The following is a 27,924-nucleotide window of genomic DNA, read 5'->3' on the forward strand; positions in this document are numbered from 1 at the left end:
ACATTATGTGCTAGCGAAAAATATCCTTTACTTTGCATTTGGATATGATGTCCGTTGTCCAAGATACCCAACGTTAAATTTTCCGCAGAAGTTTCCAGACTGGGGCAGAAGCACAAAAGCAGAGTCTAGAACTGATGAAGCATGTATACACGTACATTATATACACATGGTTACTTGGTGCACGCGTTGTCACTGTTGTTCGTATCGACAGCTACTTTGCTCATTAGTCTGAGCACCTGAAAGCGGCGCTACATCTCACGCAAAAGCGCAGTAGTACTCTCCTTCGCGCCCTAATTTCCGAGCCTGCCAGTTGCTTCTTGACGTCACATTTCATCAACTCATCAGGCGGTATCTACAATTTGGCTTGCAGCCCTGACTTTTGAGTGGGTCTGGCCTCGGGTCGACGTTGATGTCTGACATCCCGTTGCACTCTCTCGGACGCAAAGGAAAGACACGAGCCGGGTACGTTCCTCTGAACGACGCCCAGGATACCGATATGCACACGAGTGTTCTGAGAACTGCTGCGGCACGCAACGCAAACTTGACCGCAAAGGGAAAGGGCAAGCAGCGCGAACGATACATAGACGCAGACGACTTTGATGAGGAGGCAACTTTGCTTGGAAACAGGGACAGTACGCTGGAAGAGGTTGAAGAAGAAAATGTAGGTGAACAATCGAAAAGGGTGAGTTGTCTATCTATCTGCAAAGCACCACAAGGCTTACGTGGAGATAGCGTTCATCGGGACAGCGTCCGTCGAGTATACATAAGACACAGGACAAGTCCAGGACAATACCATTCAGACCAGCAGGTACGTCTTCTCCGAATTCATGCATGTCCTACGAAGCTATTGACTCAACTTTCCAGAAAAATTGCAATCAAAGTTCCCGCCCAACCTCGTACGGAATCAGAAATACAATATATTCACTTTCTTTCCTATCGTCATCTACGAACAGTTCAAATTCTTTTTCAACCTTTACTTCCTTCTCGTCGCTCTATCCCAGTTTGTTCCAGCACTCAAGATCGGTACGCTCGTTCCTCTCTTACTGGTTCTGTACCACTTCATTTGTGCCCAGGATTTATTGTTACATATGTCGCACCCCTCGCATTTGTGCTCTGCGTCACAATGGGCAAAGAAGCCTACGATGATTACAAGCGCAATCTCCGCGACCGCGAAGCAAACTCCCAGAGATATCTCATCCTCATTCCCTCCTCCGACAGCGGTCCGCATACACGCTCCGTCCCTTCCTCTTCCCTCAAGGTGGGCGACCTCGTCGTACTGGAGAAGAATCAACGTGTGCCGGCAGACATGATCCTCTTGCGCACGAGTGATGCCTCTGGAACGTGTTTCATCCGAACTGACCAGCTCGACGGAGAGACGGACTGGAAGCTCCGTGTCGTAGTTCCCGCTACACAGAAGCTTGTCAGTGATAGGGAACTACTAGATTTGGACGCGGAAGTTTATGGTGTGTGCTTCTACCATCTTTCAGATGTTCATTCAACATTCGAACCTCAGCCGACGCTCCAATCAAGGATATTCACACTTTCATCGGGACGTTTACGATACATACGCCTCGCACGCACTCTGTTGATGATGTGCCCATGGTACAGGTCCCCACTGTTGAGCCCCTGTCTGCGGAGAATGTCTTATGGAGCAACACGGTATTAGCTGCGGGATCTGCTATTGGATTCATCGTATACACGGGGTCTGAGACGCGCGCTGTCATGAACACGAGCCATCCCGAGACCAAGGTCGGCCTGCTGGATCTGGAGATTAATAGACTTGCCAAGGTAGGTACATATGTACTTGTGTTAAGGAACATCCATGACAGTCTACGTATAGATTCTTTGTGCGGTGACGTTCGCGCTATCGTTTGGACTCGTTGCGTCGAACGGGTTCAGGGGCCAGTGGTATATCTATGTATTCCGTTTCCTCATATTGTTTTCGTCTATCATCCCCATAAGGTATGTCTTTCCTCCACAGAAAACGAACGGATATACCCAGTGTTTTTTCTTTCCTTTGTCGCTTCTTTCATGTATCATGCTCACTACAAACTTAGCTTGCGTGTAAACCTTGACATGGGCAAGACGGTCTACGCACAGCAAATAATGAACGACTCCGAGATTCCTGGCACGATCGTCCGCACGAGCACTCTGCCTGAAGAGTTGGGACGCATAGAGTACCTTCTTAGCGACAAAACAGGGACCCTTACGCAGAATGGTGCGTAAAATTGTTTCTTCTTTTTTTCTGCTTATTGCCTCCTTCTACTCATTCTGTTTTATATCTCTTGCTATGTGCACATGGATGACTGACGGATATTCTAGAGATGGAAATGAAGAAGCTGCACATGGGAACTATGTCCTACGGGTTTGATAGCATGGACGAAGTTGCTCACCAGCTTGCGAGTGCATTTGGTGCTGATCAAGGCTCGTATTTCACACATCCATTCCATTCATCACGGATAGACTGACAGTCACGAAATGTAGCTCATGCAAGAAGTAATTCAATAGCTACGGGCGCACAACTTGCCATGAGAGGACGGAGGGATATGTCGTCAAGGCTCCGAGACGTAGTGCTTAGTCTTGCACTTTGCCACAATGTACGCCATCTCCCTTCCTCCTTCTTTCCAGCTGACCCCTCGAAACCTAGGTCACTCCAGTCACCAATGACGATGGCACCTTGACCTACCAAGCCTCCTCCCCAGACGAAGTTGCAATCGTCAAGTGGACAGAAAGCGTCGGCCTCACACTCGTCTTTCGCGACCGCACACGCATGGAACTCCAAACGCCCACTGGCGCACGTCTCACTTATGACATCCTCGACATATTCCCATTCACGAGCGAGTCCAAGCGTATGGGCATCGTCGTGCGAGACGCGCACAGCGGCGAGGTGCTTTTCTTGCAAAAGGGCGCGGATGTCGTTATGGCTCGTATCGTGCAGCGGAATGACTGGCTAGAAGAGGAGACGGGGAATATGGCGCGCGAGGGTTTGCGTACGCTCGTCGTTGCACGTAAGCGGCTGACTTCGCAGCAGTATGCGGCATTTAAGACTGCGCACCATGCTGCCAGTATCCGGCTTGATGGACGCGGCGAGGCGATGATTTCTGTCGTTGCAGAGCACCTAGAGCATGACTTGGAGTTGCTTGGCCTGACAGGTGTCGAGGATAAGCTGCAGGACGAGGTGAAAGGGACGCTAGAACTGCTCAGGAATGGGGGAATCAAGATTTGGATGCTTACGGGCGATAAGATCGAGACGGCGCGTTGTATTGCCATTTCGACGAAACTGGTGGCGCGGAATCAGTATATCCATGAGGTAGCCAAGTGTGAGCTTTCTGACCCGCGTGTTTCTGTTGTGCCACTCATGCTTTAAGTGTGTAGTAAAGACTTCTGATCAAGTCAGGGACGAGCTGGAGTTCTTACAGTCGAAGCTGGATTGCTGTCTAGTAATTGATGGCGAGTCGTTGCAGGTACTGCTTTCTTAGACACGTATTTGTGCTGCACTCATCATATCCACTCAGCTCTGTTTAAACCTGTACAAGAACGAGTTCATTGAGATTACAACAAAGCTATCGGCCGTTGTTGCTTGTCGATGCTCTCCCACCCAGAAAGCAGATGTCGCAAGATTAATCCGGCATCACACCAAGAAACGTGTTTGCTGTATCGGAGACGGTGGTAATGATGTCAGCATGATACAAGCTGCTGACGTTGGTGAGTTCTCCAACACTGATTCCAAGCGGAACTTTCAAACCTTGACGCGTGCAGGCGTCGGTATCGTTGGAAAAGAAGGAAAGCAAGCATCCCTCGCTGCCGACTTCTCCGTCACTCAGTTCAGCCACCTCACGAAGCTCCTCATGTGGCACGGCCGCAACTCATACCGTCGTTCTGCAAAACTCGCTCAATTCGTCATCCACCGCGGCCTCATAATCTCGATCATGCAAGCCGTTTTCTCAGCTATCTTCTACTTTGCCCCGATTGCACTGTACCAGGGGTGGTTGATGGTAGGGTATGCGACGATTTACACCATGGCGCCTGTCTTTTCGCTGGTTCTGGATTGTGATGTGAACGAGGATCTTGCGTTGATATATCCGGAGTTATACAAGGAACTGACCAAGGTTGGTGATTGTGTGAATAGGTTTATAGCTTATTGACAGCTGGGCGTAGGGACGTGCTCTATCATTCAAGACGTTCTTCCAATGGTTGATGATTAGTCTATACCAAGGTCAGTCCACTTATTTTATTCTTGGATTCCCTAAGCTGATCGTCATATTTATAGGCGCAGCCATCATGATCATGTCCCTCCTCTTATTCGAGACCGAATTCTTAAACATCGTGTCCATCTCTTTTACGGCCTTGGTCATCAACGAACTCATCATGGTTGCACTAGAAATCACGACCTGGTAAGAACTACAGTAATTCTCCGGATGGACGCGTGCTAATTTTTGGCGACAGGCATATTTATATGGTCATTTCGGAAGTAGTCACCCTTTTCTTTTATGTTATCAGTATCGCTTTCTTACCGGAGTATTTCGGTGCGTGTTCCTATCATCCATCTCAAGGATTACTCATCGTCCCCTGTAGACCTCGATTTCGTCGTGTCCACTCGTTTTGCATGGAAAGTAGCTGTTATCGTAGCAGTCAGCGCGCTTCCCCTGTACGTCATCAAGCTCATTCGTAGTAGAGTCGCTCCGGCAGCGTCGAGCAAGTTGCTATAATACTTATGCATCATGTAACTTGACGATCACTCCAAATCTGACATCTTTTTATAATGTATTTCTCCTTGTTTGATCGCAAACATCGATGCAAATAGAGCAAAAGAGAAGAGCACTAGGGAGCGTATCAAGAGGAATCAAAATGAAAGACTAGCTGCCCGTCATATCCAAGTTAACCTGTGTGAGGGGGCGGGGATGAGTTAATATGATTCACGAAAGAATTTGGAAAGAATGTCCCAGGTGCCTGCCAATCAGACGTGGGGTTCACACTTCCCCACAATGAAGGTCCGATTGGAGGACGAGGCGAGCCAAACCCTGGGGGCGCGGGTGCGCCCCAAGGAGGCCGGTTATCTCCAACGACAGCCCGTGGACTGGTACTAGCACCCCACGATTGGCCCACTGCACCCGGCGCAATGCGCCGTCCTGGCGGAGGAACAACCTCGTCATCATCAGCTGCTAGAGCAGAAGATCCAAGGATGCCCTTCGGACTTGGAGAACGACGACTAGGAGAACCTGAGCCTGACCCAGATGTCTCCCCTGTCATTGGCCTTGCAATGGGTGCGGGAGGCGCGATAGGTGCAGGGCGGTGCTATTGGAACAATAGAAACCGGCCGTGCAACAGGCCCCGGGTCCGGTATAGACGTTCGCTTCAAAGGCCCTGGTGCCAGTGTGGTTGGTGAACCAAGAAGGTTCTGCGAAACCTTCGAAGGCAGTCCAATGGGTATTGTGGGAGCTAGAGGACGACTAAAGCCTGATTCGAAAGAAGTAGGCGAGCCGAAATTGCGAGGAAGAGCAGATGGACCGAGGTGAGGAGGTCCTGGAGGGGGCATTGACGGTCCTGGACCGAACAGTCCAAATGGAGGTGGAGGTTGCGCAAAGGGTAGACGAGGGGACAACGCGCCGGGAAGCGGAGGTATCATGCTAGGAGCGACAGCATAATGAGGTGTGGTTGGCGGAGGAAAATGATTTTGCACGGAGGGTGCTACAGGAGTTGCAGGTTGAGAATTAGACAACACGGGACGCTGCGGCTGCTGTGGGGTCTGCTGCAGCGACTGCCGTGGTGTACTTCCAGACGAGGTGGGGGTGATGGGGATGGGCTTGCTGAGAATTTTCTTAGATGGGCCGTTGTTACTCTGAGTGCGTTGCGTAGAGCCCGGAGGACGGGGAGAGGTTGATGGACGGGTGTGCTTGCCAGCTCGTTGCTGCTGGGCAATCCGTTCCTTTTCCTTTTCCGCCTTCTCCTTCTCCTCCCTTTCTTTGGCAAGCTTTCTCTCGCGTTCTTCCTTCTCTTGTTGCTCCTTTCGAGCGGCGTCTCGGGCAGCTTTTTCAGCAGTTGCCTTGGCATCCCTCTCCTCCTTGGCTTTGCGCTCCTTTTCTTCTCGCTCACGGCGCTCCTGCTTGACCCTCTCTTCCTTTTCCTTGCGTTTACGTTCCCGCTCGGCCTCTCGTTCCTTTTCCTCTGCAACGCGCTTACGACGCTCCTCCTCTTTACGCTGTTTCTCCTCATCTGCAGCTTTCCGGGTAGCTTCACGACGAGCACGTTCTTCTTCGCGTTTCTTCCGCTGCGCATCCTCTTGAGCTGCCTGTTTAGCCTTTACAGCAGCCTCCTCTGCAGCTTTCTCAGCTGCTTTGGCAGCTCGCTCTTCGTCACGGGCTTGTTTTTGAAGTCTGTATGAATAATCGCTTCGTTTTGAGCACGAGGCAGTAAATCAATGCAGAGACGCACATTTTCTTAGCTTTCTTCTTCTGGTTCTGAGTTTGCTTCTTCGCCTCTCGCTCCCTTGTGAGCTTGTCCTCATCCTCAAGTTCGCGCAAAAGCTGCATTTGACGTTCCTGTGCAACTTTTTCTCGAAACGCTTGAAGGACACGCTGTTCAAACATCCGAGCAGCGAAAATGGAGAACATCCGTTTGCCCTCCTCCATCTTCTGCTCCTCGGTCATCACCTAAGCAAGGTTAAAAAAGAAAGATTCAATGCAAAGGATACTCACTTCCTCATCGTCATCATCATCGTCCTCTTCTTCTTCATCGTCATCATCATCGTCGTCGTCACCCTCCTCATCGTCCTCTTCATCACTGTCATCTTCAACATCGGCAGCCGCTTCCTCTTCTCGCTGCATCCGACGCTCAGCGAGCTGCTCCATCATCTCTAAGAATTTTTGCCCATCATTCTTTAGGAGATCGTCTGCAACTGTCAGAATGTTACCTGGACCTACACAGGAGAGATTAGGAGAAACGATGCAGAGTGGAAAGCGAACTCACCAGTTACAGTCAAGCTACTCCCAAGGTTAAACAGACCGTCGCGACCATTAACCTTCGCGTTATTCACAAGCCTTCGTCCGCGAACACCGGGATTACGTCGATCTCGTGGTTTTACTTCTTCTTCCTCCTCTTCCGGATCTTCATCCTCCTCATCCTCTTCCTCGTCTTCTTCATACTCCTCCTCTTCCTCCTCCTCATATTCGTCCTCATCCCCATCATCATCATCAAACTCACTTTCATGTTTCGGAGGTTTTCGGCCGTTCGTCAGGGCTGGTGTTCTATTAGATGGCGGGGGATTATGGGAAACTTTGTTCGGGGGATGATCGATGACAGCGCCGTTCTTATCGAGTTCGACGCTACCGGGAAACGGACCTGGCCCAGGAGGGGGAGGTATGGTGCCACCAGAGGAGACATAGCGCTGCTGGTAGTTCGCGTACTGTTCTAGCTCCTCGTAATAAGCATCGTACAGTACCTCAAGCTCTTCCTCGATCGCATGTCTATAGGCACCGATGATACATGCGCACGGACGCCAGATATCCAACACCGATGAAAGAACAAGGCACAAAGACAAGTGCGCAGGTCAGTAAATTTTTTTCATGCATGAGATCAAGGAATGAGTACGGACCGCTTCCTGCCGCAAACTGCACAACTGCAACTGTGCTTCTGCTGCTCTTTCATCTTCCGGAGGACGGTATCCTTCTCGATCTTGACCAAATTGCGACGCTCGTCCTCACCCAGACCAAGCCAGAATTCTTTGATACGCTCACGCTCCTCTGTCGAGCTAGTACTCCAGATCTTGGAGTTGTTTTGAGAGGATTTACCTGGAGCAGCGGTTGCCGGAGGACGATGTTTCTGTGGCACGGATGCATTAGATGATGGAGGCGATGGATGATGATGAGAATGATTGTGCTGGTAGGCGTGAGCAGGAATCGGCGCCTTTGATGCCGCACGAGCCGTTCTTGCTGGTTGCTGACCATTGACGGTGGCCGTGGCCGTTGTTGGGGTAGTCGTCGTCGTCGCTGTGGCTGTCGTTGTCGGCGGTGCATACGACATAGGCTGTTTTCCCTGTGCACGGGAGCTCGGTGGAGGATTGGAAGATATATTTTCTTTTGTCGCTGCTCGTGCTGCAGGCATGGCGTTGGCGGTGAGAGGCAGTGAGCGCTTCCTCAATTCTCCACCGGTCCCTCCACTACCCTTTTCCAGCGCCGATCCCGGTGCCGTGCCTCCCGTTCCCACTCGCCGTCCCGGCACTACCGGACTTTCGGCGCTAACCGCCGGCACTTTCATAGATGAGACTTTCTTGTTTTTCTTATGAAATACCAATTCCTCAACAGGCGCTGCTAGCATTGGCATAGCAGGCATTGATAACTTAGTTCTGAAGTCAGTCGAAAGCGGCCCACTTCGCAAAACCGTTTCCTCGTAGCTCAGAACTACCTGCGCAAAGGTCGCAGGCAGCGATCCATGGAAATGTGGCGCATGCGGAACTGATGTTGGTTGTGGCTGCAGATCAGAATCGTTCTCATCCAGGTCTTGATCCTCAATGTCGCCGTCTACAGCATCAACATCTTCGCTGTAGTCATCCTCGATAAACTCCTCTTGGCCGAACTCAGGAGGGTGCGATTGGCCAGGTGATGGCAGAGTAGTCCCCAGAGCAGCTGTTGCTCGGTCTACCGATAACGTGAACTCGGGATCGGAGAAAATTGAGGGATCAAAAGGTAACGATGGATACGTTCCTGGAGGGTACCCTGGAACGTCCATGCTGGCCCTCGCGGTTATCGTGGTAGCTTCAGTCGCGCTGAATCCAGTCTTCAGCACGGCATCGGACTGTACCATCTGTTGCGCAATATTGTACATTTTTTGCGCCTTTGTGCGAGTCAACAAGCCTCGCATGAGACTAAGAGTAGTACTGCGTACAAAATTTTTTATGTGTGGCGGAAACGAAGACCAATAATCCTCATCTGTCAACTCTTGTGTATTTGCCTTAGGGAAGCGCTTTGAAAATGGCGGTAGCGGCATTACTGAAATCCGCTCAGGAGCCTTCCCCGCGCGTCCTTCACCGTGACCATCTATATCCTTGCGGTACAGTTCGTCGGCGGTAGCTAGTAGCTCGGTCTGGAGTCGGATCGTAACGTCCGTTCCAGACGGCACGGCAGCAGGAGAGTGTTCAATTGTAGTAATTTGGACAGATTCCGAAGCAGGTGACAGTCCTGTGACGGATGGGAGAGGCCCATGAGCGTTCAGCTGGAGCGTATTCCCGCGTAGCTCCACTACCGACGAAAGAGGTGTCCCGATAGTTTGTTTGTCCTTTACTTGTGTGCTTGGTTTGTCATTCACTGATAGAGGTGGCAGTTTGGAATGCATCGAAGATAGAGGAGACCGCAAGTACGGGAGGGAGGAAGTAAGGACATCCTGCGCTGTCTCCTCATTCTCGCTTGCGACCATGCTGTAAAGTTGAGGACTTTTTAGTAAAAATTGCGGTGCATAACTATCTGGAGTTATTTACATGAAAAGCGCGTAATTGGGCCAACGATCTGATAGTTGATGTTCAGAAATTCAGATGCCTGACGGTCTTCATACAAGCAGCATCGGCATTTGCCGGTCTAGCTCTTGGCGCGTTCCCAACCAAATTAGACCAAATCCTCTTTAGGCTATCACCGACAGTGACCAACGCCCTTATCGATGGACAGACAAGTCTATCTTGCGTCTACTTGGTTCGTTTGGAGAACAAAACTCTGACTTGATTCCGCCGGTGCAGACAGATCTGGCATCAAGCATTTACCGTCCAACCACAACAATGTCACATCCGATTAGTCGGCGCTTTCACTAAAGATTATTTTTTCGATATTCTGATTCGATATGCAGATTCTGTGCGATTCTCCTCCCCCCGCCAGGGCTTCTTTCATCCTGCCTCGACGCTCGAGATGTACCTTTTGGGGAATATACAGTTTAGGAGGAGCGACTGTCTTCCTTCGTTCCAGGTCTGCCCAATGGAGACCAGTTTTGCCCACGAGACGAGTCTGGTTGATGCCCTACTTGTGGTCAGCCAAGCAAGACGCAGCGACATTCCCGGCCGGGGATCAGTGTCTGCCCATTTCGCTCGATTCATGGGTCAAAGATTCCTATTGCCCACTTTTTAAATCGATCTTGCGATCGCGGTGAATTCTTGCATATGGCAACAACCTCTTTAGACTTTAATGGTACGGGATGTTCCTTGAGATTCGGAATGAAATCCGCTAGGACATGTCATCATCCTCGATGATCGCTGACGACACGTTCCGCGGATGCATCTTGGCCAGCATGGTCTTGATCCGCAGACCATGGTTCGTGAACGCGGGTGTACTGTCTCCACGCCAACCCCAAGGAATCTTTGAAATGAGAGAATCTTGATGTCGGTTCTCTCTCATATGTCTTCGATTCCAGTGGTTTCGCACTTCGGTTTGTCCCGGGCACGAATGAATGTGATATGTAGTCATCGGCGATGTCAAAGGCCGCCAGTCTTTCCCGAGGAACTCTATTCACCGAGGGGCTAGCAGCTCCTGCAGCACCCACCTCCGTACCCGCCAGTCATCGTTACCACAGTCCTCTAGGAACGCGGATTGCGCTAAATATAAATATGCAATGCATACATGGCCGTTGCGATACCACCGGGACCATTAAGTTCAGCGCTATTGCTCTTGTCGATGCAGTAGGTGTCGATCTAGCCAAGAGAGCACCCTATATCCTTCGAACGCAGTGCAGAATCGGGATGGTTTGTCCCACTTCTCACGTTCGGGGGGTGACTGTGAAATACAAATAGAAGTCGGGTTCGCGTGTACATGTCGGTGAAGTATACATCGTCTGGATCATCAGCATGTAATTCTTTGGCTGCAGCCTGCGCGTAGCCATAGCTGGACGCTGCATGCGAAGCCGTCAGATTATCTCGAGAATCAACAACATAGGAAGCCAACCTACTCTCTCCCGAGTATCGTTTTTTGGTGCACCGACAGTCCCCCGCGCCAGGTGCCAGGCTTTTGCGTATAGGAGCCAACTCTCGCCCATCGTCCTCGCCTATGACAGTCATTTCTCAATTGCCAATTGCCGTCAGACTGATCAGTGCGGCGAAACTGGCACGCCCCAAAGTCGATGAGGACCACTCGTTTAGGGTGACATTAAATAGTACGAGAGTGTTGTCTGGCGCATATCGTCATGCATGATACCGTGCTCACGGCCTTTACGAGCTCCTGTTTCGCTGAGATAGGGACTGATTGGGGATCTTGGATGGTTGCGAGGTTCTCGCCTGGGATACATTCCATGAAAAACACCCCGGGAGACATGACGCGACCATCACCGTGGCATGAAACAACAACTCGGCCCAAGCCATGGAGGGATAATGAAACCCTAAAGGTGTTCAAGGCGCGCGCTAGCCCCTGTACCCTCGATTTCATCTCTAGATGCTCGTACTCGCGGTTTTCTACCTACAATGAGCCATCAAAGAGCTTTTTCTCCCATGGAGAGATAGTACTATAGTTGTCGCCTGGTGCAAGTGCACTGTGCCCGGTCAGCTGCGGCTTATTCGTTGACGGTGCACTAGGGGATGGGACATCGTCTTGGGAATGGGTCCGTGAGCTCGTATTAAAACCAGGATCGTGTATTTCAGCCATCCGAGAACTGGGAAGACCCTTGATTTCGACGAGCAAGATCTGGCATTTTATGAAAGGGGTACCTTATAGATGAGAGCAGTGCACATGAACGAGAATCTGTCGTCGTTAACATTTGAAGATGACCTTCTCGTACTTATGTCTCTTCCGCCATGCGTCTAGGCACTTTATGAGGCCTGAAGCTTGAAGTTTCATATCCCTTGATACTCACTAATAGCTAGCGATGTCAGGTAGTTGTCGGCAAGTCGAGAGGGTAATAGAAACCAAGCAAGGTGACATGTAACATTCCCAGCATTTACAAGTTAGTCAAAGGTCGACAGATAAAAGATGTAAAGCATGCAGTAAACCGCAGGGGTCATGATCCGATGATCGACAACCGGGCTGAATTTCGTGCATAACTTGTTCTTCCCCATATTAGTAACTCGCAGCGTCCGTAGCAAAGAAGCGATACGGCGAGCAGTTGTAGGGGCTGTGCGAGGCATGGGCCTGTAGTATGTTGGTTGACAAATGCTCATCATCACTCATGTAAGGGAGCAATTCCACTATTCATTCAGTAGTTTCTATCGAACGAGTTAACAGAAAGGACCAAACAATAAAACAGGACTCACCAAGCGCGCGAAAAGTCGTACATCGGTTTGCGTCTCGTAGTGATCTCTATATCCTTCATTCACCTTCAACACTTCGAAGTCTCCAACGACAGGATTCCAATGAAATATCCTCTTCACACCAAACCACCAACACCAGTGTATGCATCGCCAACAAGGTTTTGCGGCACCCAAGCCATTTTTGATAACGCGCGCAACGTAGATATCTGCACCGTTTACCTTTGAGTCCCTGCGGCGTGCATCCCACCCTCTCGGTGGCTCTACAAACAGCATATCGCAAGGCGGAGACAATTCAGCATCAATCGCGCAACAAGAGTCAAGGCTCCGAAGGGAAGACTGTGCTCTAGTCTCATAAAACGCGCTGCTGTGTGGATGCGTTACGTCCAGCTTGTGTGGGTCGTGTTTCAAACCGCGGCCTTCTTTTGGCTGCAGCGGTACGTTGCAGCGAGAGTTGAACTTGCTGCTTAAATGAAGGAGACATGCCAGTCAAGCTGAAGATAGCATGCATTTCCGCGTGCATGGAAGTGAGCTTGCGATGACCGTGCTTCAGAATGTCGTTTCCGTCATAGTGCGTGCGATGGTGATTGTAACCCGTTGATATGACTTTGCCTCCTTTCACGAGTACAGCGCCAAGATGGTATGTCATGGATGACTGTTGAAAGTATCGATCAATGTATCTTCGATAAAACTGGTGAATTAGTTGGGGTTGATGAACTTACCTTGCTGGCAGCAGTAGCACACTGAGAGAGATAATAATCCGTCTTCTTTGCCATGACAGTAAAGATAATGATGTTTCTGACAGTATTGGTGGACTGGCTGATCAGAGGCGTGTTGGTGAAGGCAAGGTGAAGCTATCAGTGACACGTCCCTTGCAACTCCCACGTTACAGAATTTAGAAAGCCTGGCGATAAACGATAAAATGATTTTCATTGACTACTGATGTAACTTAGGCACTACTAGACGACTCGACGAGGGGATGCTATGCCAATAATTATGTGTGGATGGAGATATCATAGGTGCATGAGTAGATCAAATGCATGCTGACCATCGGAGACACAGTATACCTGCGAGTTCCCCAAATCAACCCCAAATTTGCCATTACGATAATCATAAACAGGTCGTTATGTAACGAAAAACATCCCGGTGCGTGGATATGTAATCAAAATGTACTCGGTAAGAGAGAGAAAGTGAAAATGATGAATCAAGGGCTACACAACCAGCAATTGCTTTGAGACCAATATCCGATTGGCAAGCGCAGTCAGATTAGCATCAGCCATAACCACATCTGGAGCGTATTCGACCCCGAATGCCTGCTTAATGACATAGCATATACGTTTGGCCTGCTGTTCAGACCAGAAGCTGAAATCATCCATGTCACGAGCAACGGCAGGGTCTGTGTCGGCGGGTTCTTGAGTACCTCCACAAGATAGGGGGATCAGGTCGGGATCAGAGTCCAGGCAGAGAGGCACAATGTGAGCCAAGCATTCCCGAACGGAGGTGAGATCGAGCGACGCAGGTTTGCTCACTGCAAAACAATGTTTTTAGATACAAGAGTGTGTTAAGCCGAATACTGGACACATACCGTACACCTCACACGGTCCATCAAGACTTAGCACATTGTACTTGCCATCGTGATGGTAACGGACCTTTGTTCAATATAAGTTGATATCGCATAATGACAATGTAGGCCGCGACTCACCTCGTATTGACCAATAGTCCATGGAAGCGTGGAACCTTCAAACGAAACGACACCAAGCTCTGGCTCTTTTCCCAAAGTGGTAATGCGACTGGTTTCATCGATAGGCGTATCCTGATCCCATTCTTCGCCATGAACCGGAACCCACAGTCCGACAGATGATATCTTTGTCACCAACGTAGACTTGTTGGCACCGACCTACCGGAATTCATGATGAGTGATCTTGTAATAGAGGACAAAAATCACTTACTTTGTATATTCCGATCCAGTCACGACGAGAGTGCCGGGCAGGAGCTTGCCAGTTGACTTTGATAGGCTCGCCTATATGGAAGCGCTTGTCGCCGGATTGACTAGGGACAATCGAGATCTTGTATTTCGTCGTGTCATACGATGATAAGTCACGGGCGACGCGACTGAAACCATAGAATGTTATAAGACAGTTAATATTGAAAACTTCATACTGACGTGATAACCAGTCTTTCCCGTGATTGCTGGAGAAGAACCTTGGTCTCCTGCATCACCTCCGATATCCTGGGTTTCGCTGCAACAGAGTCATAAGTGCCGTGTAACACCACGCCCAATCACTTCACACTTACATCTCGCAAGGAACTCTTCTACCACATCAGCAGTTTCTTCAAAAACCTTGTCGAAAGTGCCTTTAACTTCTTTCGCAACTCTCCTGATCTCGGGTGCATGCCGACCCGCACGTGATTCTAAAAGGCGAGCATTCTTGCTAGCAACACTTTTGATAACTTTGACGAAGCCGGCGTCCTTGCGAAGACTGTCGCCGTATAATTTCCGCATGTGGGGGCTGTCGCGATGCGACTGGTAGTCAGCTTTTCTGTGGAGTATTGGTATTTCGATCGACGCTTACTTTTCGACAGTCTGGAGGAACCACCAGTGGGACATAAACTTGATCACTGCAAGCATGCCAACGAGCTTGCTACCGCTAATTAAAGCAAGGCCCAGAAAGGAGGCACCACTCATAAGTTCGGGGTTGTTAAGGTACCTAGGAAGAATGCAATGAGTAGACGTTAGATATAAGGCGTTTCGTCCAGTCGCACCTGAAGATACCAGTATACTCCAGATGTGCTGGAAAATCCTCCATGAAAAAGTCACCGTAAAACCAACCTTGCATTCAGAATTGCCTTGAGTAAATAAAATAAACAAGAATAGTGACATTAAACATACCGAAAACGCCCAATACTTCAAATGACTCCATAGCTGCCCACACATGGAGTGCGATCAAGAGCTAAAAGCGAATCTGAGCGCATGAAAGAGAATGAGCAAAAATACGGACTGCTCCTAGCGTATGACAGAGAAGGGCATCACCCTCAAACCAGGCAACGGGCGCTGTGTATGACTGCCACGCCAAACTCGTCAGTGAAGCTGGCACGCAATTTTCTGATCAGCAGCTTGCCATGCATAAACCTCGGGCACACACTATATGTCATGCACAAGCTAATATTGTACAAAGCCTTCCAGTTGGTAAATGCTTCCTGCACTGCGCCATCACCATGATCACGAGACGGATAGTGGTAGTGCTTTAAGAAGTGCCGGACGAGGTATTTCGATTTGCTCTGGGCACGAAGGAGAAGCCCAAGACCAAAGCTGTGGAACATACACCAAGCACAAGCATGTGCGAAGTGTAACGCGAGTGTCGCATGATACGATAGTACAGGCAGAGACGACCCCAATACGACATAGATCAACAGAAGTGCAAGCATGGCATCTGAGGAACTGAAAGGGTGTTAGGATAAATATTCACCCACCAGGAGGTGTACTTGCCGGAGTAAATCGATGTTGTGAAGAATGACCACGTCTCGTCTGAAATACTTGTGATGCAGATCATGTTGAGAGATAGTACTCTCCAACAGTATGGGCTGCGTGGAGCGGTAGGAGCTGAGGGTCCCCGAAGCCTTGCCTTCGCATTCCGTCTCAGTTTCGGTATCCGTGGCACTCTCGCCTTCAGTGGCGGCGGGTGTGGACAATTGATCTGCATTGTCCTCAACTGAGGATAGGAATTGGGAAGAACGGTTCACTTTCTGAATCTTCTTGGTTTCAGACACAGATATAGGCTTACGCAGCGCGATAGGCTTGCGTTCCCCATACATCCGTTCGATATCTACCGTACATCAGGAAGCTGTAGGTTGTAGGTCGGAGATTACTTACGAGGGTTTTCGAACAAAACTAGGAATGCGAATTGAGCTGCATGAGCTGCCAGGCTGACATAAAGGACAGGATAGCTTCCGATTATCAGGGAAAGACCGTAGTATCCAGCATAACCTGACTCATTGATTTATGCTCGTTAACAAGAGGAGGCAGCACGACTTACCGACAGAGTACATTGGATGAGGAGCCAACTCGAAGACGCCATCAAATACAAGCGCACCGCGCTGGAAAAATACATCACCCCAGTACCAACCATAATCCTTGACAACATTGTGTGCCTCGGTTTTCACCCAAAGGTTGAATACGACCAACGCAACACCACCGATCCATCTACGAAACGATAAGGAAGATATCAGGTGCTTTGAGGAGAAATACTTGCCTCATAGCATGGACGGGAAAAGAAAGTCCTTCGGGCACTCTGAAACAAGTAAAGGCAAACATGCAGTACGCCAAGAAGTCGCTGATATGCAGTCATATTAGTTACCGAACGCTGACATACTTGATAGAGCTGACTTCAGAAGAATCACATCCACAAGCTGTCTAAACAACAGCCATGTGTTATATTCCAATGGAAGTTCCTGATCGATTAAAATACACTCGTGAGCGATGCATTGGCTGGCATCAGTAGGCTGCTCACATCGAATGAATAGTCCTTTCCCATTTTCCCTTGTAACTGAGCACGAATCCAGTCTCTAGCAGCTGGGTTACGCTTCTCATCGAGCCATCCGAGACGTTGTATTTCGCGAACCATCCACTTTCTCTTGCTCTGTTTAGTGAGGACCCATCCCAACCCAGCATCATAGGCTGCCCTCCAGAATGCAAAATAAAAGAGAAAGAAAACTTTGGCCGTCGGACGTGGTAATATATAGAACAGAACAAGCTGTAATCCAAGCAATGAAAGATTGAGGATGTCCAGATGACTCTTTGGGTAACGCGGATGGAAAAGCCCGGTTAGTACATCGTGCGTGGTTGGAACCCTAAAAACTAGTAGCATATTTTTATCAAATCCAATTCTGAAAGCTTGTTCACTAGCGCCTACCTTCACCGTCTGGTGTCTGGCCCCAAACCACCTCCTCATGTGCCTGTCGACGCGTCTTCTCTGATTGGCCACTTTCACCTTTAAATCGGGCTCCTGAATCTCCCGACTCATCGTTGGCAGCCTTTCGTTGGCGGAGTCCTTGGGGACTCGAGAGGGCCATCTCAAGAATTCAACCAAACGACAAGAACCTAGAATGAAGCTGAGATAGTCTCCCGTACAGACCAACAGAAGGAAGTGAGTTAAAGTCCGCGATCATTTACATACTGCTTTTTTTTCGATTTTATGTAATTTTTTCTTTAGCGAGTTCCTTGAACAACCCAATATTATATATATAAGCGGCTTTCTCTTTTTTTCTTCAATGTTGGCATCTACTCTCGCGACAAGTCCTCTGCTGGTGACCCTGGTCGAGTTTTGAACCCTTCATGTTCCAATAAACCTGCAACCTCCAGCAAACTGGCCCAATTGACAAACTTTCAGGCCTCAGGCTTCGTGTACTACATGCATCACATCATAGCTCGATGAAATTTTTTGCAGGTCGTGCACGTCATCTGAAGTGTATATCCCTTTTTATTCACTTGATGCTCGAACTTTTCCCATCGAGCGTTGAGTTGCTAATGTCAGGGAAGAATGAAGGTGTCCATAATATCGGACCGGGGCATTTTTTTCGGTTGACTTCTAGGTTTGAATAGAAGTTGACCCTACGAGGTGTCTCACATTTTTGCATTTTATCTATGATATACTGTCTACCACCTTCACGATTGATTTCTGGACGGTCCGTACTTACGCGGCCCTGCGTATATTCTTCCTTGATTATCAAGAACCAATGTTTCTCGTCATATGAAACTGTACTTGTACTGCTACCGTGAATGCCATCGTATGGGTGCATGACGTTTAGCCAATGTTGTACTTCGGGTACGAGGTCACCGTGCATAACGTGACTTGTTTGATTACGGATCCCCGCCGATTGCACGTCGATGTCCCCCTCAGGGACACCTTGAATAGCACCAACATGGCACGCGACCCGTGTTCTCCACCCAAATCGCACTTCACTATTCCCGCGGAACGAGATCCTTGAGCTGAAATACCGCAACATCCATTGGAAGGTTCTTCATAGACTTAATGACCTGACAGGTTCACGCGCTGACTGGTTTAGAGGGACCGAAGAAGAAACAAAAAAGCAATTGCAGGAAACCTATCACGGTACCATGTACCACAGTGCTAGTGTTGCCTCTCATCTTTCTAACCAAAAGCGCCATTGATCAGTTGTCAAGCATCTCTTTGAAACCCCTCTCACTCTCGACTTCTCCTGGGATGTCATCGAGCTGGAATCAAGCAAGTCTCATCGTTATGTTATTGACTCCCAGTTAGAGGCACTTACTTGGTCAAGCTCAACAAGACATTGCCCGATGATGTTGATGGCCTTTCGAAGGTCCTCCTCGAGTATCACCAACGGAGGGGCAAAACGAACGCTGCACCGGAAAAAGTTGCAGCAAATAGAAGGAGAAGACATCAAGTCACGTACATGTTGCAATGAGTTGGCTTCGCCAGAACACCTCGGCTCTTCAGTAGCAAGCAGAATTGCCATGCGGTGCGGCCTTTGAGGCTCTTCTCTTCGTCGATAACCACAGCATTAAGAAGGCCTCTGCCCCGAACTTCCCTGACAAGAGGAGAATTGAACGCCAGAATTCCCGCGCGGAATATTTCACCGAGATTCTGGGCACGATCGGCGAGCTTCTCGTCTACAAGGACGCGCAAGGATGTCATAGCGACAGCACACCCCAGGGGGTTCCTAAATGACGACGTATATATGCATCCGAGTAAACCATCAGGATGACGCACCCGCCGTATGTACTGCCATGTTCTCCAGGCTGAATACAATACATGACCTCGCGGTCCGCGAGAACCGCTGAGACGGGGTACACTGGAGTATCAGGGTAGCGTGTGAAAACTCGTAAGGAACGATACCAAGACTGACTCACTTCCGCCTGACAGTGCCTTTCCAAGTAGGACCATATCCGGTCGAATGCCTTCATGCTCACAACACAGCATCTTGCCCGTCCTGCACAGTCCCTAAAGCGTCAATGTGTATATGAGTCATAATTCTCATGAAACCCGTATAAGGAAACAAACCGTCTGGATTTCGTCGCAGATAAGGAGGACATTATGCTTGGTACAGAGTTCCCGAACTTGAGCAAAGTAGCCACTGGGTGGTATGACAATTCTAGATGCGATGCAGAGATTGAGATATATTTTCAAAGTGAACTCGCTGGAGAACGCACCCTGCCTCCCCTTGAATTGGCTCCACCAAGAACGCTGCCACGTGTTTTCCATGGAGTTCGAGAGCGCGTTCCAGATCCGAAATCTCTCCATAGCGGATGACACGGATTTCGTTATTATCCAGGTAAGTTGGTCCGACACCCTTGAGGTAAGGGCCGAAGCCGCCGCGGCTCTCCGGATCGGTGCTCATACTGGCCGCGAATTATGAATAGATTAGGCTCCTGAACGGACTGCAAGGACGCTTAAGCGCCAAACACACCTAATGACCCCCAGGGTTCTTCCGTGGAAATTTCCTTCAACGCTGAGCACAATAGCTTTGCCGTCCGGCACACCCTTCTTTAGGTATGCCCACTTCCTAGCAAGCTTGACGGCTGTCTCGACGGCCTCGGCCCCGGTATTCATCGGGAGGACACTTTCGTATGAAAACATTTGTGTAATCTGCTGCGCAAACCTCCCAAAGACAGAATTGTAGAAGGCACGAGATGACAGAGTGAGTTTCTGTGCCTGCTCTACTAGTGTAGCAACTATCTTTGGGTGACAATGACCCTAAAAATTCGACCATGTTCCAGTCAGCCCATCCCCCCAATGCATCGCCTTTTTGCGGGTGACAAACCTGATTAACAGCCCTGATTAAGATGAGTAAATCAGAATGCCTATGAAAAGCAACAGAGCGCCTACGAGTATGCGGACAACATGTCGATATATTCCTTGCCTTCCGGATCCCATACCCTGTAGTCAGCAATGAGCTAAAAACACCCGATCCGAATGGCACAAGTCCCTCACTTTGCCCCTTGCGCGGAATCAAACACTACCGGTAAGGGATGGTAGCTATAAGAATTAAGCATTGGCCCATCAGTATGTATTCGTGGCGCTTCAACAAATGAAATCGTCATCGAGTTCGGCTTAGGCCGACTCGATGTGATTTTGACCATGGATCGAGGAAGGCGCTCGTTCGCTAGGGAAGCGAGCAAGACTTACTTGTGAGCGCCGTATTCGTGTTCCATACTGATAAGCGTTGCTGAAGTCACTTGGCCATTGGTAGCACTGGAGGTATGAACGCCATTCCCATTGGAGGCGTGGACACCATTCCCATTGTGCTGCTTTATGACCTTGTGAGTCGTCGCTTGGTGAGAATGTCCGTTATCGACAGCAGTTGGAGACATTGTAAGATGTGATTTAGTACTTGTTTGCGGGAAGAAAACCTGACAACAGTACTTGAGATGTGTGTGGGTAGGAAGAAGGAGCCCGACGCATGAGTCATGTCATTTTGGTCCGCCCGAGACGGGACCCCGGTCGGTCCCTGCGATCAAGCTTGTATGTAGCCGACACTTCGTCTTTGAATTGAAATCATTCTTGACCCATTACTCCCATCAATAATTGCACATACTCCATCCCCGTCGGTAGCGCCTCATTTCGAGGCCTCCATTTCGAGGCCCGAGCCTCCGAACAGATCTACAATGTGGAATCCCAGCTGCAGATGTGTGGATTTCATTCTGTCATCCAATTCCACAACTCCAAGTAACGAGTCTGAGCCGTCAACTCGGTCATAGATGCATTTAGCCTGTCCGTGCGTTGTAATGGTGGCGCTGTTCGACAGCCTATGACCATCCATATGATTAACTTTTGACTTATTCGTTCCCACTCACGTCTAACCCCTGACTACACTCATTAGCTTATTCTTTCTACAGTTACTCGATGTCATCCTCGCAACATTCGTACCAGTGCCTTACCACCCGCTCCTTTCCTTCAGTTTCCGCGTCTCCCCGAAGATTACCGTATTGATTGACTCCAATCGGCACACACTAAGGTAGTGCACCTGGTGACCTTGATGTATTTTAACCCTCGATTTGTGAGTATTTAAACTTTTGTCCTGTCATTCTCAGTCCGAACGCCCTTGTATACACCCCAGATACATCCCAGTCCCGTACCATAGCGACGCTCAATTAAATAATAATGTTACTGTCCACAGTCTTATCTTGATAAGATGGAGCCGTACACTCATTTGCAAGTCCCTGCCAAGCCGACATCATATTTTTGCCAGGTGTCAGTATATTTAGCACCCTCAATATAGGCGGGGCAGACGATCGTACAAGATCACTGAACTTTGAAGTCGACAACCAAGAACGATGATAGTTGCCGACTTGCCATTTGGCTCAAGATCGAGCCTAAACGAGTAATTGGCACAGATTATTCGAAATCTGTAGATAAGACACTCCCTGTAGCAGGAATAGTCAACGCACATATATCCACGACTCGAAGTTTTCCTAAGCACTGATTAGCTTTACGTTGTCACAAGTCACGGCGTATTAACATTCCTGCTGGCTAGACATCAGAAGAGGGGCTACGACTAGAGAAGCCTGTTGTGCGGTCCGTGCGGCCGTGCCGTTGTTGCCCGCGTGACTAATTGTCGCTGGCAATTGCAAAGACTCCAAAATGCTACGTACACTCTCGCACCCTCGTTCATCGAAGTCATGTTGAAATTCTTCGCGATGCCGTAGGCAAAATTCGAACCACCAGCGACAGATGACGAGAACAACAGAGCATTGACATGTATTGTACAACAAGATATTGCTGCATAGAAGATATCCAGGAACCCGCATGTCCAAGAGAAACCGGCAACCTAAGCAGGTCCTAAGGTCTAATTTTGTAGCTGTGGTATATCATAGCGTGTAGTGTGTGTGCGTAAATCTGCAGAAAAAATGGATGTACATCATCGTAGGTCAGAAGGCCACTCTCGTCTTCTTCTCCATCTCCCTTGCTTGTCAAATCGTGGGTTTGTGGGAAAGTTCACTCCATCCTCGAGTCCACGACCAACTGGCACTGAAGAACCATACCGCTTATCAGGGACGGAAACATGCGGGATGAATCATAATTTAAACTCACAGAACCACCACCACACGTTCTTGCCCATTACACTTTCCCAGTTTGCCCGACGGCTTCCCAGCCACCAGAGGTTACCCTCTTTGCCGACCCTACCCCATTCCTTATCCCAACGTCTCCGCGTTCGTCTCTTAGCTCTGGGTATTCAGTTCAGAGTGCATAACGAGTAAGCAGGAAATGACCAAAAAGTTGTCACGTAAAACGGTAAACGGATACAGATCAATTACGCACCCACAATCATACCAATGGTGCATACGTGCCAGATTATCCTGCTCACGCTCCTGCATTGATCTGAATCCAAGGGATTCTACCGTTGTTTGGTTCAACATAATTAGTTGCACATGTGTCAGGAACATGAGGAAACAGAAAAGGCCGAAGAGAGCTGTTCTATGAAAAAACATGTCAGTGACGATGCCGACACTATCTGACTGGGACAGACAGGGCTAATAAAACAATATGTTGTGGGTTGATTGCCGGAGCCGAGGATCTCGTCCGTGACTTGATGTTGAGACCTAAGACAGTTGCGAACATCCAAAAGGAGAGTATCGCTGCCCACTGTACAAAATTAACAAAAAACTCCGATGAAATATGTCAGTGAATGACTGGGAGTTGACAGTCCTGTTAAGTATCACCTTGTGATTGTAAGCACCGACGCAATGTCCAACCCCTGAGTTCCGATGTGATTAGCTATCGAATACAAAAAATAACTCTTGCTGACATGGACAGTGGTGATCATACTTTAGGACGCACTAGCACCGCAAAACGTGAGAATACGTTGTCGTGAATAAATCGTTCCACTTACTGTGCCGCAAGCTCGGCAGTGATGTGTGCGAGGAGGCTTGATGATTTTGTCTTTAGTACAAAAACGATACTCGGGGGCAAGGACAGGTGTCGTTGATGGCCGGCGCGAGAACGGTGATGTGGACGCATCTAAGCTGGGGTCGTAGAAGTTTTCGTGGGATGAGAGTGGTGCAGGACCCGGGACGTGCATGGATTCAGGATCAGTGGGTACGTCCACGATGTGTGCTTCACCAGGGGTAGATGTACCGTGGTGGCGAAGAGTCTTGTCTTGATTCGTTGCTGCTGGAACAGCGGGAGGCATCACAGGTATAGTATTTCCTGAATTTGACAATGCTGTGGCATTATTAGATAGGTCGGCCGCAGGGGGCATAAGCTCAAAAGACATTCCACGAGTGTCACTGATAGTAGCGGGCTGTTGCCCATGCGCTGGCAGATGTTCCGGCCGCTCAAGCTCTGTCTTTTCTACAAACTTGAGAAGAAATAATTGGTGAAGATGTATAACGAAAGACTGGACACTGCATACGTTCGCTGCATACCCTGGTGATGTGGTCACGACCTGAGGAAACGCAAAGGTTTAACGAAGCCAATACCATTGAAATCTGCCAACCAACCGCAAAATACGACCATAAAACCATCAACAGAAGGAGGCAGAATACTACCAGAAACACGACTAAAACATATACTCAGCGCTGATGGGATGGAAAGGTAAGGATGTACATACTGCCGGTAGTTGGACTTCCCAATGCACTCTCATTCTTTACAATCATATCCTTACAGAATATACCGACATACACATAACTTGTATACGCAATTAGAGCTAATGTCAGCCCAACGGCGAACTTGAGAACGATCCAAGGCTGTGGTTTGTGGGTTCTTCGGTGGTGTGCTCGCAAGCGTGCCTCTTCTACGACGCCACAACATGTTCGGTCCGAGCTTGACATGGTAAGGATTGATCAAACCAATGGAGTAGAATCAGAAGAGATCCGAGGGGCTTGGACTGGCCCCTGCGTGGTTGAACGTTCAGGCCAAGAATACTGGATGACGTAATCTTTGGCTGAAGACTTACTTGCCCTTGATCAGCCTCTGCAGGTTCTGAACGTTCATACATGCTTTATCTTGTCGTCATCCCAATCTATTAATCTGGGAGTTGGAGTGCGCACGCCGCACACCCACACCACACCACACCACGCCACCATCATGACGCGCCATCCGTTCTCGAAAAAACAATTCTATATTCTTCTTTCCGTCAATCCACCATGTGCAGATGCTTTAAAACTCAGGAAAGCGATGCAGGATGGTTTGACGGAGACTTTTGGCGTCACAGCCTCTGGCACCTATCTTGATATCCTCTGGATTGCTGAAAGTGGCTCAGAGGTCGTCATACGCCTCTCCGAAGAGTCAGTCACGAGCATAACATTTATTTCTCTCGGTAACGGAATTTGACATCAGGGATGCTCCGAAACTGATGGCAGCCGTGGTTATAACACCTGCCTCTCCAAGGCTTTCGGCGATCAAACAAACAAATTTCCTCCCATCCTTAACGCTGTCAAAAGAGAGGTTTACATGATCGCGATCAAATTCTCAAGTCCCGCGGCCTGTTGCCCGCAATGAATCTCTTTTTGCTTTTCATTGCAACGCGCGTCAACGGACCGATGCAACGGTACAGCCCTTTCTTTCCCATCGGTATATATGGCGTACTTTGCACAGGAAATGATACTCTACAGTTTACAAAGACCCACCAGTCTCTCATCTCCCTAATTAACGGTCATGTTGCCTCCGGGGTCGGAACTTTCCCCACTAACCTTGCCCAAGCTACGAAATCGTCTATCGTCGACGGCCATGCAGCTGCATACGTATGTCAGCGTTAACACTCAAGGACAGAATGACCATTCCCACCCTCTGCATCATGTGTCAAAAATTGAGAATCAATCGAGCGGATAAAATCAAACAGCTGTTTTTGATCAGTCAAAGCCTGGATAGTTTTGTTTGACCTCTCACCATCATCCACGTATCTTTGCTCACACCCTTACCTCCCTTCTCCGTCAAGAACTGGAACCACCATTGCGTGTGCTCATCTGTCCACCCGGAACTTTCCCCGCCATCCATATCTACATCTTCACCTGTCAAGTCGTGTTTTAGCGCACCGCCTGTCAGACCTGTTGGAATTAATAGATTCCAAAACGCCAGTGCCGTGTCGATCGCTAAAATAATAATGACTTTCTCTACCGTTCAGCAATCTGATCCGTGCGTACCTAGACTCCGTTGCCCTTCTGTTCGAGCAAAACCGAACGTGTGATCGTACACCTTATGGAAATAGGTCGAGTCAGATCCCAACTTTGCACGCAACCGTGTCAGAGTATCCTTCATGTCATCCACTGTCTCACAACTGCACAGTAAAATTATTTTGGCTGTCAATTGGTGTCCTGCTGTTGAATGCAGGTATACTGACCCAAGTCGTGACCATCCCTCTACCCAACCTTTCTTGTTCCATTCCCCAACTCTTGGGGATTTCAGTTCGTAGGCGACTGCGAGCAAAACGACATTCTCTGGATCTACTTTGAGATCCTGACACAGCTGAATAGTTCCGTCTATTGAGATTTCGTCTCCAGTGGGATCTGCCGCACAGACCTGTGTATTCAGTGATAGCCCAGTAGCGGCATATATAGGCAGTACTCGCCCTTGTATTTCTCGAAAAGGGCATTCAACTTGCTTGTTGAAGCAACAGTAGTTCTACTGCCGCCCTCTTGATAATAGGCATCGATTGCCGCGTCAAGCCGTCTCTGGTGCTTGTCAAGATACCGTCTAGCATCCTTCGGACTGCGCAGAAGAAGATCAACATCGGGAGGTGGTTCGGCCACCAAAAAATTCGATCGATCGGATAGACACAAAACTCACGATGCACCTGTGATAGAGCAGAATTCAGACAGAAGAGCATCCTTTGACGCTTTAGACTAGAAGTACAGCCAACGCATATGATCAGATTCACTGCTATATCATGGTAATCTGAATTGATCCAGCATGGTTGAACACTGACCATTGTAGACCCAGTACTCGCAAGGAGTGACAGCAGTTCTGCGTATCGCGGTCCTATCGATCGTACCGAATTCCACTCGAGGTGTAATTTCGATTCCACAGAACTCGGAAAGATCGTGGTGTTCGTTCGCGGTTGGAGATAAGCGGCGTTTGCCGGGCCGCTGAGTTCACTTACGAAAGCAACGCTTGAGAGTGGCAGGCAGGTGTCCCGTCTGCCGCGGCACACCCGAAGGCATCATAAGAAGATAACGGCCGTCACGGTCAACATTTCCATTTCTCTTTTATTAGCCACTAGGCTCAAGCAACGCGCCCAACGTTACCGATCACACCGGTCCTCCGAGACATCTACGTGCAAATATTTGGTCATATTGCGTCCAAATCAATTACAGCTGGCAGTACTACAGTTCGCCTCGATACGAGTCAGGGAATGTATACATCTTCTTCCATTTGATCGGACGAATGGAATGAGGTCCCGGGCGAATGATGATAATCTCATTTGGTCCACCCCTGCAATCGTACATACTCCCCGTTCAGTCAGGTGGCCGTCAACTCATTAATTAGCCCTTCCAGGGCGCCGCCGCCCATGCAAAGACGTATTCAGTCAAGTTGCAATCGAGGCGAGTAGTTCCGTTACCTCCTAACTCTAGAAGTACCCTAGAATGGTAAACGTCAAGTAGACGTCATGATTTCTTTCCCCGCATTGCACAGCATTCGAGGTCTTGCCATCATATCCGCCGTTCATCGCAAGTACGATGTCACTCATGTGGCCTCTGGCATGCATCCCTGCCAGCTGGCAAGTGGGTCCATGAAACGTACTATTTCAAACTGTTTCCCACCCCCAAGTATATCCTCAACGAGCCACTCCTCATGCATCACCGCCAGCCTAGTCCAGGGGAATCCTGCCTCATGACAGCCTTTCTATCTCCCGCATTCACTACTTCACCTCCATTAGTAGGTGACGTTTGTGAAATGATATCGCCTTGTCACTCGCCTGCTTACTAGTTCCCTGTCACTTATCTCTCTTGTTCCCATTCCAGGTGCCTCGTGGCTTTCCCAGCGCTTATCAGCGAGCCATCTCATTGTAATGTATGTACACATCCATCTTGGCGGATCATAAATAAGTATTAAATGAATCATTGGGCTCAGGCTGGTTCGGTTAAAGTGTCATTTGACACTACTTCCATTCCTCCACCCCTTTTAGAGCTCTTCTTTATCGATCGACGAACATGTGTTGGCGGAGACAGACATCATCGTACGTAGCTTTGCCGCGCTTCTGTTCGAATAAAGAAACATCGGAAGTACTACAAATCCATGTCAAATGCACGCTCTTTCGGCCCATGTCTGAATTTTCACGGACAATGACGGGGGGTCGGGTTCCCCACAATCCCGTTTCGAACGGGTCAATCACTCACGGAATTTTCTCAAGAATATCGTGAGAAGAAGACAGGCACGTGCGGATCTCAATTGATATTCTATTGTTGTCTTCTTCCCTTGGTGTGTCTGATAAAGCGCAGGTGATGCATTGATGGTGGCGAGGCCTGGACACGTCTACGACAGCCAGTCATAGCTTTGTATCCTGGATATTTGAACAGTTGAAACTTGGGATCGGAAATCGGACCGATATCGGGTGCAAGCCGCATATGTAATTCGTCCCCATTTCACAAAGCGGGGAACGTGATGAGCCACAGATATCCATCTCAAGTTAAATAAAAAGAGTCATGTCCGAAACAAGCATGCCATGATCTCATTGCAACCAAATGTCAGATCGCGAACCTAGATCTGAACGGATGAGATTAATAGAAGTCATGGGCATGGCCT

General features: G+C 49.0%; 8 protein-coding genes across 8 annotated transcripts; 2 read left to right on the top strand and 6 right to left on the bottom strand.

Moving 5' to 3' along the window:
• Positions 1–182: 182 nt before the first annotated feature.
• BJ212DRAFT_1387983 (aminophospholipid-transporting P-type ATPase) lies at positions 183–4,767 on the top strand. Its single transcript, XM_041336908.1, has 17 exons — positions 183–682; positions 733–808; positions 865–1,023; positions 1,074–1,463; positions 1,514–1,788; positions 1,841–1,962; positions 2,058–2,218; positions 2,323–2,424; positions 2,485–2,597; positions 2,648–3,320; positions 3,376–3,464; positions 3,516–3,705; positions 3,760–4,109; positions 4,159–4,216; positions 4,271–4,394; positions 4,447–4,526; positions 4,576–4,767. Exons 1-17 carry the CDS (start codon positions 410–412, stop codon positions 4,707–4,709), a joined length of 3,369 nt encoding a protein of 1,122 aa, XP_041187841.1. The 5' UTR covers positions 183–409; the 3' UTR covers positions 4,710–4,767.
• On the bottom strand, positions 4,717–9,559 carry BJ212DRAFT_1387989 (salt tolerance down-regulator-domain-containing protein). Its single transcript, XM_041336909.1, is given in 9 exon segments — positions 4,717–5,295; positions 5,315–6,374; positions 6,433–6,650; positions 6,696–6,727; positions 6,758–6,916; positions 6,967–7,463; positions 7,592–8,829; positions 8,881–9,409; positions 9,470–9,559. The coding sequence occupies 8 exon segments, from the start codon at positions 9,406–9,408 to the stop codon at positions 4,879–4,881; spliced, it is 4,149 nt and encodes a 1,382-aa protein (XP_041187842.1). The 5' UTR covers position 9,409; positions 9,470–9,559; the 3' UTR covers positions 4,717–4,878.
• A 2,616-nt stretch (positions 9,560–12,175) lies between these two features.
• On the bottom strand, positions 12,176–12,981 carry BJ212DRAFT_1282465 (uncharacterized protein; the record flags this gene model as incomplete). The annotated part of the gene is made up of 3 exons (XM_041331685.1): positions 12,176–12,427; positions 12,567–12,860; positions 12,928–12,981. The coding sequence occupies 3 exons, from the start codon at positions 12,979–12,981 to the stop codon at positions 12,176–12,178; spliced, it is 600 nt and encodes a 199-aa protein (XP_041187843.1).
• Positions 12,982–13,113: 132 nt separating this feature from the next.
• BJ212DRAFT_765787 (phospholipid methyltransferase-domain-containing protein) lies at positions 13,114–17,480 on the bottom strand. The gene is made up of 18 exons (XM_041344021.1): positions 17,116–17,480; positions 16,714–17,060; positions 16,590–16,654; positions 16,456–16,536; positions 16,240–16,406; positions 16,077–16,190; positions 15,693–16,029; positions 15,349–15,644; positions 15,205–15,293; positions 15,096–15,156; positions 14,969–15,035; positions 14,779–14,913; positions 14,501–14,715; positions 14,370–14,445; positions 14,155–14,317; positions 13,908–14,102; positions 13,791–13,854; positions 13,114–13,733 (listed from the first exon to the last, which is right to left on the bottom strand). The coding sequence occupies exons 1-18, from the start codon at positions 17,273–17,275 to the stop codon at positions 13,417–13,419; spliced, it is 2,949 nt and encodes a 982-aa protein (XP_041187844.1). The 5' UTR covers positions 17,276–17,480; the 3' UTR covers positions 13,114–13,416.
• Positions 17,481–18,374: 894 nt separating this feature from the next.
• Positions 18,375–20,555, bottom strand: BJ212DRAFT_1580446 (ornithine-oxo-acid aminotransferase; the record flags this gene model as incomplete). The annotated part of the gene is made up of 12 exons (XM_041342278.1): positions 18,375–18,437; positions 18,494–18,584; positions 18,638–18,904; positions 18,955–19,036; positions 19,095–19,185; positions 19,246–19,336; positions 19,395–19,583; positions 19,652–19,938; positions 20,006–20,018; positions 20,071–20,121; positions 20,176–20,220; positions 20,371–20,555. 12 exons carry the CDS (start codon positions 20,553–20,555, stop codon positions 18,375–18,377), a joined length of 1,455 nt encoding a protein of 484 aa, XP_041187845.1.
• Positions 20,556–22,102: 1,547 nt separating this feature from the next.
• On the bottom strand, positions 22,103–24,014 carry BJ212DRAFT_1449382 (DHHC palmitoyltransferase-domain-containing protein; the record flags this gene model as incomplete). The annotated part of the gene is made up of 10 exons (XM_041338682.1): positions 22,103–22,212; positions 22,276–22,409; positions 22,504–22,659; positions 22,712–22,848; positions 22,905–22,939; positions 22,991–23,021; positions 23,075–23,542; positions 23,597–23,629; positions 23,685–23,743; positions 23,795–24,014. The coding sequence occupies 10 exons, from the start codon at positions 24,012–24,014 to the stop codon at positions 22,103–22,105; spliced, it is 1,383 nt and encodes a 460-aa protein (XP_041187846.1).
• A 256-nt stretch (positions 24,015–24,270) lies between these two features.
• Positions 24,271–24,640, top strand: BJ212DRAFT_1282378 (uncharacterized protein; the record flags this gene model as incomplete). The annotated part of the gene is made up of 2 exons (XM_041331680.1): positions 24,271–24,470; positions 24,523–24,640. The coding sequence occupies 2 exons, from the start codon at positions 24,271–24,273 to the stop codon at positions 24,638–24,640; spliced, it is 318 nt and encodes a 105-aa protein (XP_041187847.1).
• Positions 24,641–24,677: 37 nt separating this feature from the next.
• BJ212DRAFT_766523 (defective in Cullin neddylation protein 1) lies at positions 24,678–26,449 on the bottom strand. The gene is made up of 8 exons (XM_041344023.1): positions 26,108–26,449; positions 25,969–26,009; positions 25,751–25,890; positions 25,523–25,688; positions 25,326–25,459; positions 25,072–25,274; positions 24,970–25,024; positions 24,678–24,918 (listed from the first exon to the last, which is right to left on the bottom strand). Exons 1-8 carry the CDS (start codon positions 26,108–26,110, stop codon positions 24,839–24,841), a joined length of 822 nt encoding a protein of 273 aa, XP_041187848.1. The 5' UTR covers positions 26,111–26,449; the 3' UTR covers positions 24,678–24,838.
• Between the last annotated feature and the right edge of the window lie 1,475 nt (positions 26,450–27,924).

The sequence above is a fragment of the Suillus subaureus genome (genome assembly GCF_016647635.1).
Source record: "Suillus subaureus strain MN1 chromosome Unknown BJ212scaffold_45, whole genome shotgun sequence".
NCBI lineage: Eukaryota > Fungi > Basidiomycota > Agaricomycetes > Boletales > Suillaceae > Suillus > Suillus subaureus.

Excerpts from the sequence above, each read along its gene's own strand:
- BJ212DRAFT_1387983 (XM_041336908.1), top strand. The coding sequence starts at position 410 with ATGTCTGACATCCCGTTGCACTCTCTCGGACGCAAAGGAAAGACACGA. Across the intron at positions 1,464-1,513 it reads TTTGGACGCGGAAGTTTATG|CCGACGCTCCAATCAAGGAT; the intron begins GTGTGTGCTTCT and ends TTCGAACCTCAG. Across the intron at positions 1,963-2,057 it reads TCGTCTATCATCCCCATAAG|CTTGCGTGTAAACCTTGACA; the intron begins GTATGTCTTTCC and ends CTACAAACTTAG.
- BJ212DRAFT_1387989 (XM_041336909.1), bottom strand. The coding sequence starts at position 9,408 with ATGGTCGCAAGCGAGAATGAGGAGACAGCGCAGGATGTCCTTACTTCC. Across the intron at positions 8,830-8,880 it reads CGCCACACATAAAAAATTTT|GCGCAAAAAATGTACAATAT; the intron begins GTACGCAGTACT and ends ACTCGCACAAAG. Across the intron at positions 6,375-6,432 it reads AAGAAGAAAGCTAAGAAAAT|ACTTCAAAAACAAGCCCGTG; the intron begins GTGCGTCTCTGC and ends TTATTCATACAG.
- BJ212DRAFT_765787 (XM_041344021.1), bottom strand. The coding sequence starts at position 17,275 with ATGGCCCTCTCGAGTCCCCAAGGACTCCGCCAACGAAAGGCTGCCAAC. Across the intron at positions 17,061-17,115 it reads CCAGACACCAGACGGTGAAG|TTTTTAGGGTTCCAACCACG; the intron begins GTAGGCGCTAGT and ends ATATGCTACTAG. Across the intron at positions 16,537-16,589 it reads GTGGATGTGATTCTTCTGAA|CGACTTCTTGGCGTACTGCA; the intron begins GTCAGCTCTATC and ends ACTGCATATCAG.
- BJ212DRAFT_766523 (XM_041344023.1), bottom strand. Across the intron at positions 25,275-25,325 it reads AGAAGGGCAACGGAGTCTAG|CGATCGACACGGCACTGGCG; the intron begins GTACGCACGGAT and ends TTATTATTTTAG. Across the intron at positions 24,919-24,969 it reads TTTGACACATGATGCAGAGG|CTGCATGGCCGTCGACGATA; the intron begins GTGGGAATGGTC and ends ATACGTATGCAG.